The following is a 14,572-nucleotide window of genomic DNA, read 5'->3' as shown; positions in this document are numbered from 1 at the left end:
TTCTTTCTTTAGGATTTGTTTCTGTTATTTTTCAAGGGTAGATCATTATTCCTTTCTCAGAACCTTCTTAGAATAACAGACCTATTATATATAATTATTAGGAGTCCATAACTGTTTCATTCAGGAGGTATCGTGTTTTAAGGGAAATGGATACCAGATTGAGCATTAAAACTTTTTGGTTCTAGCCTCAGTTCTACTAGTTTTGGGGCCTTGAGTAAGTCATTTCCCTTCTTTGGACATCACTTTTTCCATAAGTATAATGTATGACTAGGATTAAATAGGATTCTAGAATGCTGTATTTACAAAGGCCTTAAAGACTATGTGTTGCTGAGACTAAAGACGGCCTTAGTGACAGCCCTCTTTTAAAAAGTTGGCTCTTGGTAACAATAGACGTGACATTTTCAAAGTTTTGTACATATTCTAAGTAAACTTGGTGACATACTTGATGTTTAAAGTGGTGTATGCCAAATGCTAAGAGCTCATTATTTTTGACCCCATTGCCACCTTTGTTTCTAATGTAGTTTAGAGTATGATTTTTGCTAGTATAACCAGACCCCAGAAAGCTCAACATAGCCTCAGCCAGAGAGTAAATGGAGACTCAGTGGAAAGCTGGGATTCATCAGGGCCAAGTGTTGTAGCTTTGATTTATAGAAAGGCGGGTTGTTTTTTTGTACAATCTGATATTTGCAGCCCTGAAGCGGCATCTGGAAAGAATCTGGATAGCTGCTTAGTTTTGCCAAGATTTCCAAGAGTTAGAATTAGTCTGGATCTCTTGGCCTTTGGCAATTGGAAATGGCCATCTTAAGTTAAATATCTTTTCATTTTCACACCTAAAGACATGACAGAGAAGAATCCAGAAGGGGGTTAATATCTGACTAAGACAAACAGTTCATTAACCCCCTTCCCAGTGGAGGTGATCCCTTTCTTGGCAGTGCCTCAAATCCCAACAAATGTTATCATCTACATTTAGTCCCCAGAAGTCTTCAGAAAGGGATTCCCAGGAGTTGGGCTCCTGACTGCAATGCTGGGCAATAGCCAAGGCCCATCAGAGTGAAATAATATTCCTTGGATATGGAATTCTCTTAGACCAGGCCTTTAGAATTCAATTCAGCTAACATTCACTTAGTGGCAACCATGTGCCCAGAAAACAAGCACTGATTTGCTTCCAGACTCTGCTCTGGTCACCCTCTGGGATTTTTCCTGAAGTTACTATCAAAAACCATGAAACCCTAAGTGTTCTTCAGCAGTGTACAGAAAGCCAAATTAGTCTGTTCTCTGCTTTCTGGAGTTTTGGAGGGTGGGAAAAGGAGTTCTGCCTGATACTGTTTCCACCCACGGAATTATTTTTTAAACTTAAAATGTTTCCTTCTATGGTTTATATTGGAAAGAGTGTTAGCCTTGAAGGCAGACACATCTGACCTCATATCATAGTCCCGCCACTTACTATCAGGTGACCTTGGACAATGTATACTCTTTATTCCCAGGAAAGCCTTTGGCCTCAAATCTGCTCTCTAGTCTTCTGCCCAGTGAGTTGATCTAGTATGTTTATGAGTTAAGAATTCCTACTTAATTTTTCAGCTTTAGCAGAATGGTTCCACAACTCGTACCACTACCCGTTTTACCTTCTATTGCTGTCTCCTCCCTTTTATAATGACTGCATGTGATGCACAGGTTTATATCCTGAGCCACTTGGTATTTAGCCCTGTAGAAAAGCTCAATGCACTATGAGTCAAGCGATCTTGGGCCCATCTTCTCTTTTCGTACCTCCTTTCTTAAGAGAAACTATGGAGCATTCCCCAAGTTTTCCTTCCCAATCTCAGTATATCTGGAATATATAGTCCTGTTTTAAAGGCACTAAAGGTATCAATTCATTCAATAAATACTTAATAAACTCTTATTATGTACTGGGTAAAGTGCTTGGCACTGGGTATATACACCTGTAAACAAACCAAAGGCACGTCTTTCATGGGACTTATATTCAACAAGGTAGAGACAGATGATAAATAATTCAGTATTTTTATCAGGTGGTGATAAGTGCTCAGAAGAAAAATAAAGCAAGGTAAGTCATTGTTATTTTATAGAAGGTGTCCAGAGAAGGCCTCTGTTAATGTGATATTTTGAGCAGAGAACTGAATGAAGTAAGGATACAAGCCGTGGTGTGGATATCTTTAGGAATAGCAATTTTATGAATAGCGAGGACCAAATGCAAAGGCCCTGAGATACAAGTGTGCTTGGCATGTTGAAAAGAAAAGAGAGCAGAGTTCCTGGGATTGAATGAACAAGGCAGACAATTTGCTCCCTTTTTCTTCCCAAAGGGAATAGGAGTAACACAATAGGTTAAAGCTCATCATTAAAAAAAGAGATATGAAGTGAGGCCTTTGGAGGGCCCACAGAACAGAAAGGAGGGTAAGTTTATTCCTTCTACTACAGTAATTGCCAATATTTCCACATTAAAACTTGGCTCCAAGGTTTACATCTGTAGGCCAGCTTTGGGAAAGATGTTGCAATCTATGATGACTGTAGGGTTATGCAGGCCACGTTTTAATTTTAGAGAGGATTCACAACAGGAAGTGTCCCCTGTGCGTTTCTAGACATTTCTCACTCAAAGAAATTAAGCACCTTCTTTGATCCTTGCCTACTGGCACATTGGCAGAAATGGTCTCAAAAGGCTCCTGACCAATGTCTCAGTATACATACTAGAGACAGGCCCTGTAGATAACACACTGTCAAGGTGGAATTGGTGGATCTCTTCATAAATTCTGTAAGTCAGTGAGCCCATATTGATCTTAAGGCCTGGGAACCTCCCCGAAGAAGAGCAGTCTGTGAGGAAGGGTTGTTTTTAATGAGAAGGACAAATTTGTAGAACTGGCGGTCAAAAATAAGATCATTTAATCTGATAGAGTGCTTGAAGAGTCATTAAGTTCACATCCCCTGATTTTATAGCACATACCACTTCATCCAATATTGCTCCAATCTCAATCTTTTTCTCTGTTTCTGTTCCTCCTTTTTGCCCTCCCTCCTGTTTATATGTGTATGTTCGTGTGTATGTTTTTCTCCATCTTTTCTCTGTATGTCTCCAAGGAAGTATGGGTTAAAATCCTCTTTAAGGTTGGTAATAATTATAATAGTTATCATTTATTGAGTGTTTAATATGTTCCAGGCTAGGTTTTTGTGTACAGGTATTATTACTCATTTTATTACATTTTGCTTTACTGTACTTTGCTGATATTGCATTTTTTACAAATTGAAGATTTGTGGCAACCCTGCTTTGAGCAAATCTATGGGTGCCATTTTTCCACCATGTGCTGAGTTCATGTCTCTGTTGTACATTTTGGTAATTCTTGCAATATTTCAACTTATTGATTATTATATTTGTTGTGGTGACCAATGATCTTTGATGTTACTATTGTGATGTTTTTTTTTTTAGGGTAGTGGATGTGCCACAAACCCCATCCATATAAGATGGCAAACTTAATAAATGTTGTATGTGTTCTGAATGCTCCATTGACTGTCCATTCCCCTCTCTCTCTTCCTCTCTTCAAGCCTCCCTATTCCATGAGATACAGCAGTATTGAAATTAGGCCAATGAATAACTTTACATTGGCCTGGAAGTGTTCAGATGAAAGGAAGAGCGAGTGACACGTCTCTCACTTTAAATCAAAAGCTACAAATGATGAAGTTTAGTGGAATAGGCAGGTTGATATCAGTGATAGATTGAAAGCTAAGGCCCCTTGTGCCAAACAGTTAACCATGTTGTAAATGCAAAGGAAACATTCTGGAAGGAAATTAAAAGTGCCACTCCAATGAACACACAAATGATAAGACAGTTAAAACAGCCTTATTGCTGACATGGAGAAAGTTTTAGAGGTCTGGATAGAAGATCAAACCAACCACACACAACATTCCCTTAAGCCAAAGCCTAATCCAAAGAAAGGCCATAGCTCTCTTCAATTCTGTGAAGGCTGAGGGAGGTGAGGAAGCTGCAGAAGAAAAGTTATGAGCTTATTAGAGATTGGTTCATGAGATTTAAGGAAAGAAGTCATCTCCATAACACTAATGTGCAAATTGAAAGAGCAAATGTGGTTGGAGAAGCTGCAGCAAGTTATCCAAAAGATCCAACTAAGATCATTGATGAAAGGTGGCTACACTAAACAACAGATTTTCAATGTAGATGAAACATCCCTGTATTGGAAGAAGATGCCATTTAGGACTTTCATAGCTAGAGAGGAGAAGTCAATGCCTGAGCTTCAAAGCAAAATCAGTCTGTCTTGTTTATGGCTAATGTAGCTGGTGTCTTTAAGTTTAAGCCAGTGTTCCTTTACCATTCTAAAAACTGTAGAGTCCTTAAGAATTATGCTAAATCTACTCTACCTATGGTCTGTCAATAGAACAACAAAGCCTGGATGACAGCACATCTGTTTATAGCATGGTTTACTGAACATTTTAAACCCACTGTTGAGACCTCTACTTTTCAGAAGAAAAGATTGCTTTCAGAATAGCACTACTCATTGACTGTGCACGTCTTTAACCTCAGTATTATACTCTCACTTCCCAATTACAGTTGGAGAAGGAATAAATGAGTTAAAGCTCTATTACTCACTAGGCTTTAAAGGGCCTAGTCACCAAGATTCATTCCTTCGTTCCTTCATTGATTCATTCTAAAAACTGTCATTGAGCTTCTCCTTCTTGCCTGGTGCCCTTCTAAGCACTAGCTTCTAGACACAAATCAGACAAAAATCTTTGCTGTCAGGAAAGTTATGGGACTGGCAGGAATTTAGGGGTTTTGGACCAACTAACATACAGGATGCAGTATGATAACTAATGAAAATGTGCATTGGATGCTGTGGACACACATGGAAAAGGAACTCACCGCTGTCTTGGGAATCATAGAAGGCTCCATTAGGTGGTTAACACGTGAGGTGAGTTCTGAATATGAAAGGAGTAGATTAATCAAGCTACAGGCTAACCATCTGTAACAAAGGTCCTCCTATAACAGAGGACTACAAATTCAATGGCTTAAATGAGATAGCGGAAAGTTCCTTTTTCTATCACATAAAAGTCTAGAGGTGAATAGTCCAAGATTGGTGGGACAGCTCTGCCATCCTTACCACTTGTCTTCAATTTCTGCATCCTTGATAGCTGTTTCATTTGTTTCTCTTTACTACTTAAGAGAGAAAGGGGGAAGAGAGAGAATGGAATACAGATAGCTTCTTTATAAAAATATGACCCAGAGGTTTACATATGTCACTTCTACTTGTATTCTGTTCTCTAAAACTTAATCGCATAGCCTTACCCAGCTGCAAAGACGGCTAAGAAATATAGGCATGAGTGCCCAGCTATAACTCAGTAACTTCTATTAGTATAGTACGAAGGGAGTATGGATGCTGGTAAGCAATTAGCAGCCCCTGCCCTAAGGGATGAAATTATTCTAGGTATAGAGAACTCTGTGTCCATACAGGAATTAAGGACCAAAGAATTTTAAAACTATAAGAAAATAAGGAACCGAGAGACTATAACTATAACTGAGAGACTAAAGAATGATAAGAATTCGGTGTGGCTATAGTATATGGTGAATAGAGGGGGAATAGTAGACGATGGGACTGGAGATTGTAGGCAGGGGCCAGATGATGGGGCACCTTGTGTACTAAGGAATTTGGACTTTGTCATGAAGGCATTGAGGAGTCAGTGAAATATTTTAAGCGAAGGAGTAACACAATCAGAGTTTAGAAGGATCACTCTATCTGCCTTTGGGGAGACAAATTAAAGGAAGGAGTGACTGGATACAAAAGGACTGGTATGGAGACTGTTGTAATCATGGAGACACATGATGATGAGATTCAACTAAAGAAGTGGCAGTGAGCAGGGGGGTAGATTAGAGAGACATGAAGGAAATATAATTGATTTAACTTGGTGACTAGATGGATGTAGGATGTGAGAGAGAGAGATGATACCAAGATAATAATGTCCAGTTTTCTGCCTTGGGTATTAGCACTGTTTTAGGTAATGAAAAATTATAAGGGAAGAATTTTTTTTTTGAGACAGAGTCTTGCCCTGTTGCCCAGACTAGAGTGCCATGGCATCAGCCTAGCTCACAGCAACCTCAAACTCCTGGGCTCAAGCCATCCTCCTGTCTCAGCCTCCCAGGTAGCTGGGCTTACAGGCATGCACCATCATGCCTGGATAATTTTTTGTCTATATATATTTTTTAGTTGAGACAGGGTCTCACCCTTGCTCAGGCTGGTTTCGAACTCCTGACCTTGAGCAATCTGCCCACGTCTGCCTCCAAGAGTGCTAGGATTATAGGCATGAGCCACCGCGCCCGGCCATAAGGGAAGAATTAAATGTGTTTTATTCTAGTATTGTTGAGTTTGAGATACCTCTGAGATATCCATATTGCAACATTGAGCAGGCAATTAGATATATTTGTATAGAAACCAGTAGAGAAATCTGGTAGTGAGAATGAGAATGGATGAAACTGTAGAGAGCAAATGAGTCTAGAGTAGTGAGATCAATAGAAGACTGAGAACACAATTTAGACCATCGAAAGTGACTGGGCAGTGTTCAAAGGAGCAGAAATATGGTCATTTTGAAAGATAAAGCGAGAGGCATTTTTAGGGAGGGAACAGTTCTATGTGTCAAATATCAGAGCAAAGCATCCACTGGATTTGGCGGCTAGGAGGTTAGTGGTGATCATTGTGAAAACAGTTACAGAACAGTGGTGTGTGCAGAGACCAGGTTGAGGAGAAAGTGGAGGATGAAGAAATGGAGGCCACACTTGCTGGGAAGTATAGCAGAAAAGAAGCGCGATGGCAGGTAGGCAGAGGGATTGTGGTTCAGACCAGAGGTACTTAAGTTAGTTTCAATGCTTTTGAGAAACAGTAGTATAAGAGAAGAGACAAGTGACAGAGGAAGATCCCTAAGGAGACAAGAAGAGATGAGACTGGATCCAGAGCATTCTCCTTAGATAGAAAGTGAGGAGTCAAGATTTGTGCTGAAATAAAAAAAAAAAAAAAGATAAGTTTAAAAGTGTGTATGCCAATGAGTTTGTCAGTATCAGGACAGGAAGTTAAAGATGTTTTCTTCTAATGACTTCCATTTTCTCTGAAGTATGAGATGAAGCCATCTGAGAGGGGAGGCGTCTGTGGTCTGTTGTATCCTGAATGCCTCAGCAAGGATGACATCTAACTGAGCAAGGGGAAATAATAGATGATGAGTTCATCTTCATTAATAAAAGTCACTTTGGTACAATCAAATAAGGTTTTTGGATGGGTGGATGGGTGCACAGATGGATGGCTGCAAATAAACATACTAAATATGTATTCTATTTTCCTTCACTCAACTTTTCCAGTGTTTTCAGAAATTTAGTTGAGGATTAAAATTTCTTGGATCCCATATGCATTTAGTAATACTATTCTCATTTGTTATTCATGTTCATTTTTTTAGAGTAGAGTTTCTCAACCTCACCACTACTTTGACATTTGGGGCTGATAATACTCAGTTGTGGGGACTGTCCTATGCATTGTAGGATGTTCAGCAACATCCCTGGCCTTTCCCCACTAGATACCAACCTGCCCCCCACAGTTGTGATGATAAAATATTTGTATAGATGTCATGAAATGTCCCTTGGAGGAAAGAGTTGTCCCCAGTTGAGAAGCTTTAGTCTAGATCAAATAGAAAGGCACTGGAGAGAAGGGGGATTTATGCTAGACAGGTACTTAGGTGCATTTATCAGTTGATCATGACAATTTTACTTGAAGGTAGGCATGATTCTCTTTGGCAGATTTGAAAATTAAGGCTCAGAGAAGTTAAATGACTTATGTAAGATGACTGAGGTCATACATGATAGAGCTGGGATTTGAACTCAATTGTGTTAGATTCCTAACGTTTAGGTGCTTTCTTAAACAACAACAAAAAAGACTTTCAGAGTTATTTATTTCTTTTCTTTTTTATTATGTTTTTAAAAAATCAAAATGAAGTTAAACTTCAGTATAAAAATTTAAATAATTTATAAGTTTATAGACTAAAATATGAATTTTTCCTTTGGCACTCTTCTAATCCTATTCATTTTCCCAAAGATGATGATTAACAATTTAGTGTGTATGCTTCTAGACCCTTTTCTATGCATGTGTAAACCTAAAAAGACAAATATACACATATACACACAAAGTTATTTTTGAATTATGATATCATCCTATACATACTGTTATGTAAAACATTTATTTAATCTTTAAAATATTTACTTAATCTTTCCACATCAGTTTATATAAGTCTACATCATCACTTTGTAACAGTTACACAATACTCCTCAGTGGCGAACCACTATTTATATAATCTTCCTCATGTTACTAATTAATTATTTATGCGGTCTTATTATTTTTTATAAGAATGGTACATGGAACGTGCATAGATAATCAGTGTAGGTAAGTGTCAGAATTTCTGCTCAGTAGGCATCCTAAAATCACAGAGAATCAAACGGCATGCACATTTTAAAGATTGCCCCCAAATATCGTTAAATCAAATCACCTTCCCAGTAACAACTTTTAAAATTGACTATTTTAACCACTCTTTTGCCAGTTCAAGGCAATAGCAATTTTTCTTAAATCATCAGTCTAATCAGCAAAATGTGATATCTTGTTTAAACTATATATTTTTATAATTATTAAAGTTGACTTTTTAATGTTTATTAGCTATTTGATTTTCTTTTTCTTTTGATGTCCCTTTTAATGCCTTTGCCCATTTTTCTATTAGGCTGTCCGTCCTTTTTCTTACTGATTGGATATTAACTCATTGTCTATTATGTATGTTACAAATCTTTTCCCCTAATTTATTGCTTGCCTTGTGAGTTTTAAGTGACTTGTGTTGCCTCAAAGAAATTATAATGTTTATAAATCTAGTCTGCTGTTATTTGCTATGATAGCTCCTATGTTTTTATTTTGTTTAGGAATGACTATTTAGGGTAGTTATAAATTTTATACAAGAAGTATAATATGGAAAATTGGGTATTCATTTGATAAAATTAAAATTATCTCTATCTCATATCACACACAAAAATAAATTCCAAGCAGAATATATATCTAAACATGATAATTAGAAAATAGTACTTAGAAAAAATATATGAAAATATTTTCATGATTTTAATATAGAGATCCTCTTCCTAAGCAAACATTTGTGAAGGAACAGGCACAGTTAAAATTGTTGGTGGGGATATAAATTGTTATAATCTTGTCTTAAACAGCTTTATAGAGAGAGGTATAACTGACATCAAATTGCACACATTTAAAGTATGTAATTCTGTACATTTTAATATATGTGTATACCTGTGAAACCGTAGTCAAGGGAGTGAATGTATTCATCAACCCCAAAAGTTTCTTTATGTCCCTCGGAAGTCCTTCCCTTCAACCAACTCACTCATTCACATCTCTACTTCAGATAACTGTCAGTATAGATCAATTCGCATTTTCTAAAGTTTTGTATAAATAGTCATAAAATATATTCTTTTTTTTTTTTTGGTCTAGCTTCTTTCATTCAGCATAATTATTCTGAGATTAATCCAGGTTGTCTCATGAATCAATAGCTTATTTCTTTTTATTGCTGAGTAGTATTCTCTGTATACACTACAATTCGGTTATCTGTTCGTTAGTCAGTGGGCGTTTGGGTTGTTTCCACTTTGAGGCTGTTACAAGGAAAGCTGTCTTAAACATTTGTGTACAAGTGTGTATGGCTGTGTGTTTTCTTTTATCTTATGTAAACATACAGGAGTTCATGACTGGGTTACATGGTAATTATATGTTTAACTTTTTAAGAAATGGCTACACTGTTATCCTAACTGTACCATTTTTCTTTCTTGAAAAGACTGAAATTCATATTAATTCTTTATATGTTTGGTAGACTTTTCCAGTTAAACCATCTGGGCCTGGAGAGTTCTTTTTTAGAAGTTTTAAAACTTGAATTCAAAATTTTTAATGGTTATAGAACTATTTGGATTATCTATATCATTGGGCCATGTTTTCTTTTAAATTTACTCTACCATTGTATGATTTTATATTCCTAGCAGCAATGAAAGTTCTAATTTCTCCATAACCTCATTAACATGTGGTATATTCAGTCTTTTAATAATTTCAACCATTCTAATAGGTGTATAGTAGTATCCCATTGTGGTTTTAATTTACATTTCCCTGATGACTTAATGTTGCTGAACATTTTTTTTAATGTTTCCCTTTTGCATTAATGTCTTCTTTTATAAAGTTTCTGTTCAAACCTTTTGCCTAATCTTTAAAAACTGATTGCTTTGTTTTTTATTATTGGGTGTTGATAGTTCTTTATATATTCTGAATTACAAATCCTAAGATTTGCCAATATTTCAACTCAGCCTTTGGCTTTTCTTTTGATTCTCTTAATAATTTGTCTTTTAGAAAATCACAAGTTTTTAAATTTGATTGAAGTCCAATTTCTTTCTTTCTTTTCTTTCTTTCTTGAATCATTGTATCCAGAATTGTAAGGATGTTTCTCCTAGAAATTTTATAATTTCAGCTTTTACATTTGGATGTAGATCCATTTTGAGTTAGTTTTTGTATGTGGTGTAAGATATGGATTGACATTTTTTTTTTGCATATAGATATCCTATTATTCCAGCATCATTGCTGTCCTTTATCCACTTAATTGCCCTTCTCAAAAATAAAATCAATTATCTATATGTGTTTGGGTCTATTTCTTTTTTTTTTTTTTTTTTTTTTTGAGACAGAGTCTCGCTTTGTTGTCCAGGCTAGAGTGAGTGCCGTGGCGTCAGCCTAGCTCACAGCAACCTCAAACCCCTGGGCTCAAGCAATCCTTCTGCCTCAGCCTCCCGAGTAGCTGGGACTACAGGCATGCGCCACCATGCCCGGCTAATTTTTTATATATATATATATCAGTTGGCCAATTAATTTCTTTCTATTTATAGTAGAGACAGGGTCTTGCTCTTGCTCAGGCTGGTTTTGAACTCCTGACCTTGTGCAATCCGCCCACCTCGGCCTCCCAGAGAGCTAGGATTACAGGTGTGAGCCACCAAGCCCGGCCTATTTCTTGACTTTCTATTCTGTTCCATTGTCTATTCACCCATCTTGACACTAATGCCACACTGTCTTAATTCTTATAGTTTTATAATAAGACTAGAAATGAGGTAGTATCAGTACTCCAACTTTTCTTTTTATTTTTCAAGATTATTGTAGTTATGGTAGGTCCTTTTCATTTCCCTATAAATTTTTGAATCAGCTTGTCAATTTCTATGTATTAATACAAGCTTACTGGTATTGGGGTTGTGTTCAATCTATAGATCAATTTTGGGAGAGTTTACATAGTAACAATATTGAGTCTTCCTACCTGTGAACAAATATTAATATATCTGTATTCAAGTTTTCTTAATTTTTCTAAGCAGTATTTTAAAGTTTTTAATGTCCAAATATATCTGTCTCCTCTCTAGTACTCTGCCTTGCAAACTTTTGCTTCCTTTTCTTCCACATATTCCCAGCTCATCTCTTTAGGGAGGCTGCTGGGCTTCACCTGGGTTTCTCTTTTTGCACTATGGCCTGCAAAACTCTCTCCAGGTGGTAAGCTGGACATCTGTAGGGCTCATCTTGTTTGTTTTTCCTGTTTCTCAGTGATCACTGTCCTTCATTGCTGGATTTACAGTGCCTTGAAAACCATTGTTACATGTATTTTTCCTAGTTTTTGTTTGTTTGTTTGTTTGTTTTTTGTAATTGTTTCAGGCTGAAAGAGTAAAACTAGTCTCTCTTGCCCTGTGTTGGCTAGAATAAGAAGTAGCTGTTACAGTCTTTTCAGGGGACAATTTTGCCTTTTATATCAGAATTTTAAATGTGTTTGTCTTTTAACCCTACAATTCTAGGCACTCTCCTAGGTGCTGCAGATAGAGGAGTGAACTTGACAAACATATTTCCATATATCTTCAAATCTAGTTGGGAGACAGACAACAAACAAAATAAGTAAAATATATACTGTATTAGAAAGTGATAGGAAATGGTGAAGAGAAAAAAAATAAATAGGAAAGGGAGATGGGAGTGGTGAATGGAGGGAAGCATGTCAAAGTTTTAGATACATCAACCTGGAAGGCCTTAGTGATGGGAAGGGTGTATTTAACTAGCATCCTGGAGGAATCCATAGAGCAAGCAATATGGATATCTGGAGAAAAGGCAATACAAGTAGAAGAAATAGTGCAAAAGGCCAGTGTATTTTATGAATAGCAAGGAATATCTGTAACGCGTACAACAGAGTCTGAGCAGAAGCTCCCAAAATGGTAACTCTTCAGAATATTATTACTAACAGTGGTGGAACTAGGAATATGACCTTGAACTTTATGGCCTCAGTGCTCATCTGCTTGCTACTATGCTCATGGCTGTGATTGTTCATGTATTATTCCTTATCATTGTGTACCTTTTACACAGGCCTGTCTTGTGTTCTCAATCTTGTAATTTCCATGACTTTGTGGCCTATTTTGACCTTTGCCTGATAGGATGTTCAGTTCTGACATTTCTCTTTATATTCATAAGTTGGGTTGATTTTGTTGTTCTCACTGTCTGGACAGCGATCTCATTCCTTCTTCACCACATAAATGTGTTATCCTAAAGTGTATACATTCTGCCTGAAAAGTCAGTCTTCCCAGAGAGAGGAAAACCCTTAAGTACATATGAGACACTATATAAAAATTCTAATCACAGCTCCTCCTTCATGCCTTCAGCATTCCTTAGCATCCAAGGCATTTTGTTTTTGCTTTTTAATTTTATTTTACTTCTATGTTTTTTGAATAGGTGATATATCATGGTATAGAACTTTAAAAGAGCAAAATGATATATGAGGGAAAAATAGATTTTCCTCCCTCTTTTCCCCAGCTGATCATTATTCTTGCCTTGAGACAAACAGTGTAACCAGATTCTTTGGTATCCTTTCAGAAGTATTAAGTGCATATGTGTATATGTACATGTAGGTGTGTTTAGTCTCCTTCTACACCCCATCCTCCCCCATACAGTGCACCTGGACACCCTTTTCACTTGATTCTTATCACATCCTGTGAGGTAGGTGGTGCTATCCTCATGTCACAAATGAGAAAGCTGAGGCTCAGAAAAGGAGGTAACTTGCCTAAGGTCTCTCAGGAAGTAAGTGGAAAATACAGGTCTGATGTTGCAGTCTTTTGCCTGTATTCTTTCCTCTGTGCTGAGAAGTTTCCGGTCCTTTGCCTTGGGCATGATAGGAAATAGCTAAGCACTTTTGAGCAACTGGAGTGGTTGAGAAAATTCCCCCCAAATTCCTTTACTCATTACTATTCATGTTGCTAGCTCTAGATATAAGGCTGGCAGGCATCAACTGGTGGGTAGCATTAGGAAGACAAAAACTTGATTTAATTGTTTCCTTGATATCTTTCTTCTCCCTCCACAGATCTATTTAGGTCCACCTGAAGAAAGTGCTGCACCCCCAGTGCCTCCGCCTCGGGTGACAGCAAGAAGGCACAAACCAATCACGATTTCTAAGCGCTTGCTGCGGGAACGGACGGTTTTCTATACTTCTTCCCTGGATGAAAGTGAAGGTCAGTACTGAGTGAGTGGCAATTAGACACAAACATGATATTGATGGGCAGAAGTGGAGGTGTGGCCATCTTTCTCCATACAAACATAGACTTTTCCTGCCTCCTGGGCTTAAAAGCAGGGGTGGGGGGAGCAAGGTTTGTAGTTTGTATTCAGACAGGAAATTAGTCCTTTGGAAGTGGATAGAATGAGGTTGTAAAGGGAGCTCCCACAATCCCTTACAAGGTGAGTAAAGGATCCAAGATGTTCTCATATCTTATGCCCCAAATACATTGAAATGAGTGTGCAAGATGCTCTTTGAATGTTCTGAGATTTTAATTGAATGACTATCATGTGCCAGGTACTGTTCTAGGTGCTAGTTGAAATTAAGACACATTCTCTGGCCTTGAAAGATAAAAGGAGACATAGATATGTGAACATGCATAAATGTCATTCAATGGAGTAATGCTGGTATGGAGCCTATACCCATCTAAATGGGTCTGTGTCCCTACTACTCCGCTGAGACCACTTTTGTCAAGGTTATCAATAATCTCCATGTCACCAAACCCAAATAGCCACTCCACTGCTCTCATCATACTCAATTTGTGAGTAGCATTTTACACAGTTGACCAACTCCTCCTCCTTGAAAGACTTACTTCACTTGGCTTTCAGGACACCAAACTCTCCTACCTCACTAGACAATCCATCTCAGTCTCCCTTACATGTTGGGATGCCCCAGAGCTTTTTTCTCAGCCCTCTTCTCTCTGTTCTTTTCCTGTGTGATCTCATTAAGTCATATGATTTTAAATATCATTTAAATGCTGAAGTTGATTTCTAAATTTATATCTCTAGGACTGATATCTTCCATCTATTGCCATCTCCAACTCCTGGCTCAACAGTTCTCCTTGAATGACTCATGGGCATGTGTAATTTAAAATGTGCAAAACACAACTCTTGATCCTCTTCTTCTCCTTAACCTGCTCCTACTCTGATCTCCCCCATATAAGTAATTGACAGCACTA

General features: G+C 37.5%; 1 protein-coding gene across 3 annotated transcripts in view; it reads left to right on the top strand.

Moving 5' to 3' along the window:
- The window catches only part of OPHN1 (oligophrenin 1), a 287,434-nt gene that overhangs the window by 248,118 nt on the left and 24,744 nt on the right, over nucleotides 1-14,572 (top strand). For all 3 annotated transcript variants that reach the window (XM_075999259.1, XM_075999258.1, XM_012736270.3), the window contains one exon: nucleotides 13,426-13,573. In XM_075999259.1, coding sequence (XP_075855374.1) covers nucleotides 13,426-13,573 — 148 coding nt within the window. The remainder of the gene's footprint in view (nucleotides 1-13,425; nucleotides 13,574-14,572) is intronic.

Source organism: Microcebus murinus, chromosome X (assembly GCF_040939455.1).
Source record: "Microcebus murinus isolate Inina chromosome X, M.murinus_Inina_mat1.0, whole genome shotgun sequence".
NCBI lineage: Eukaryota > Metazoa > Chordata > Mammalia > Primates > Cheirogaleidae > Microcebus > Microcebus murinus.
Note: the sequence above shows the minus strand (reverse complement) of the source record. Positions and strands in the feature narration are given on the sequence as shown.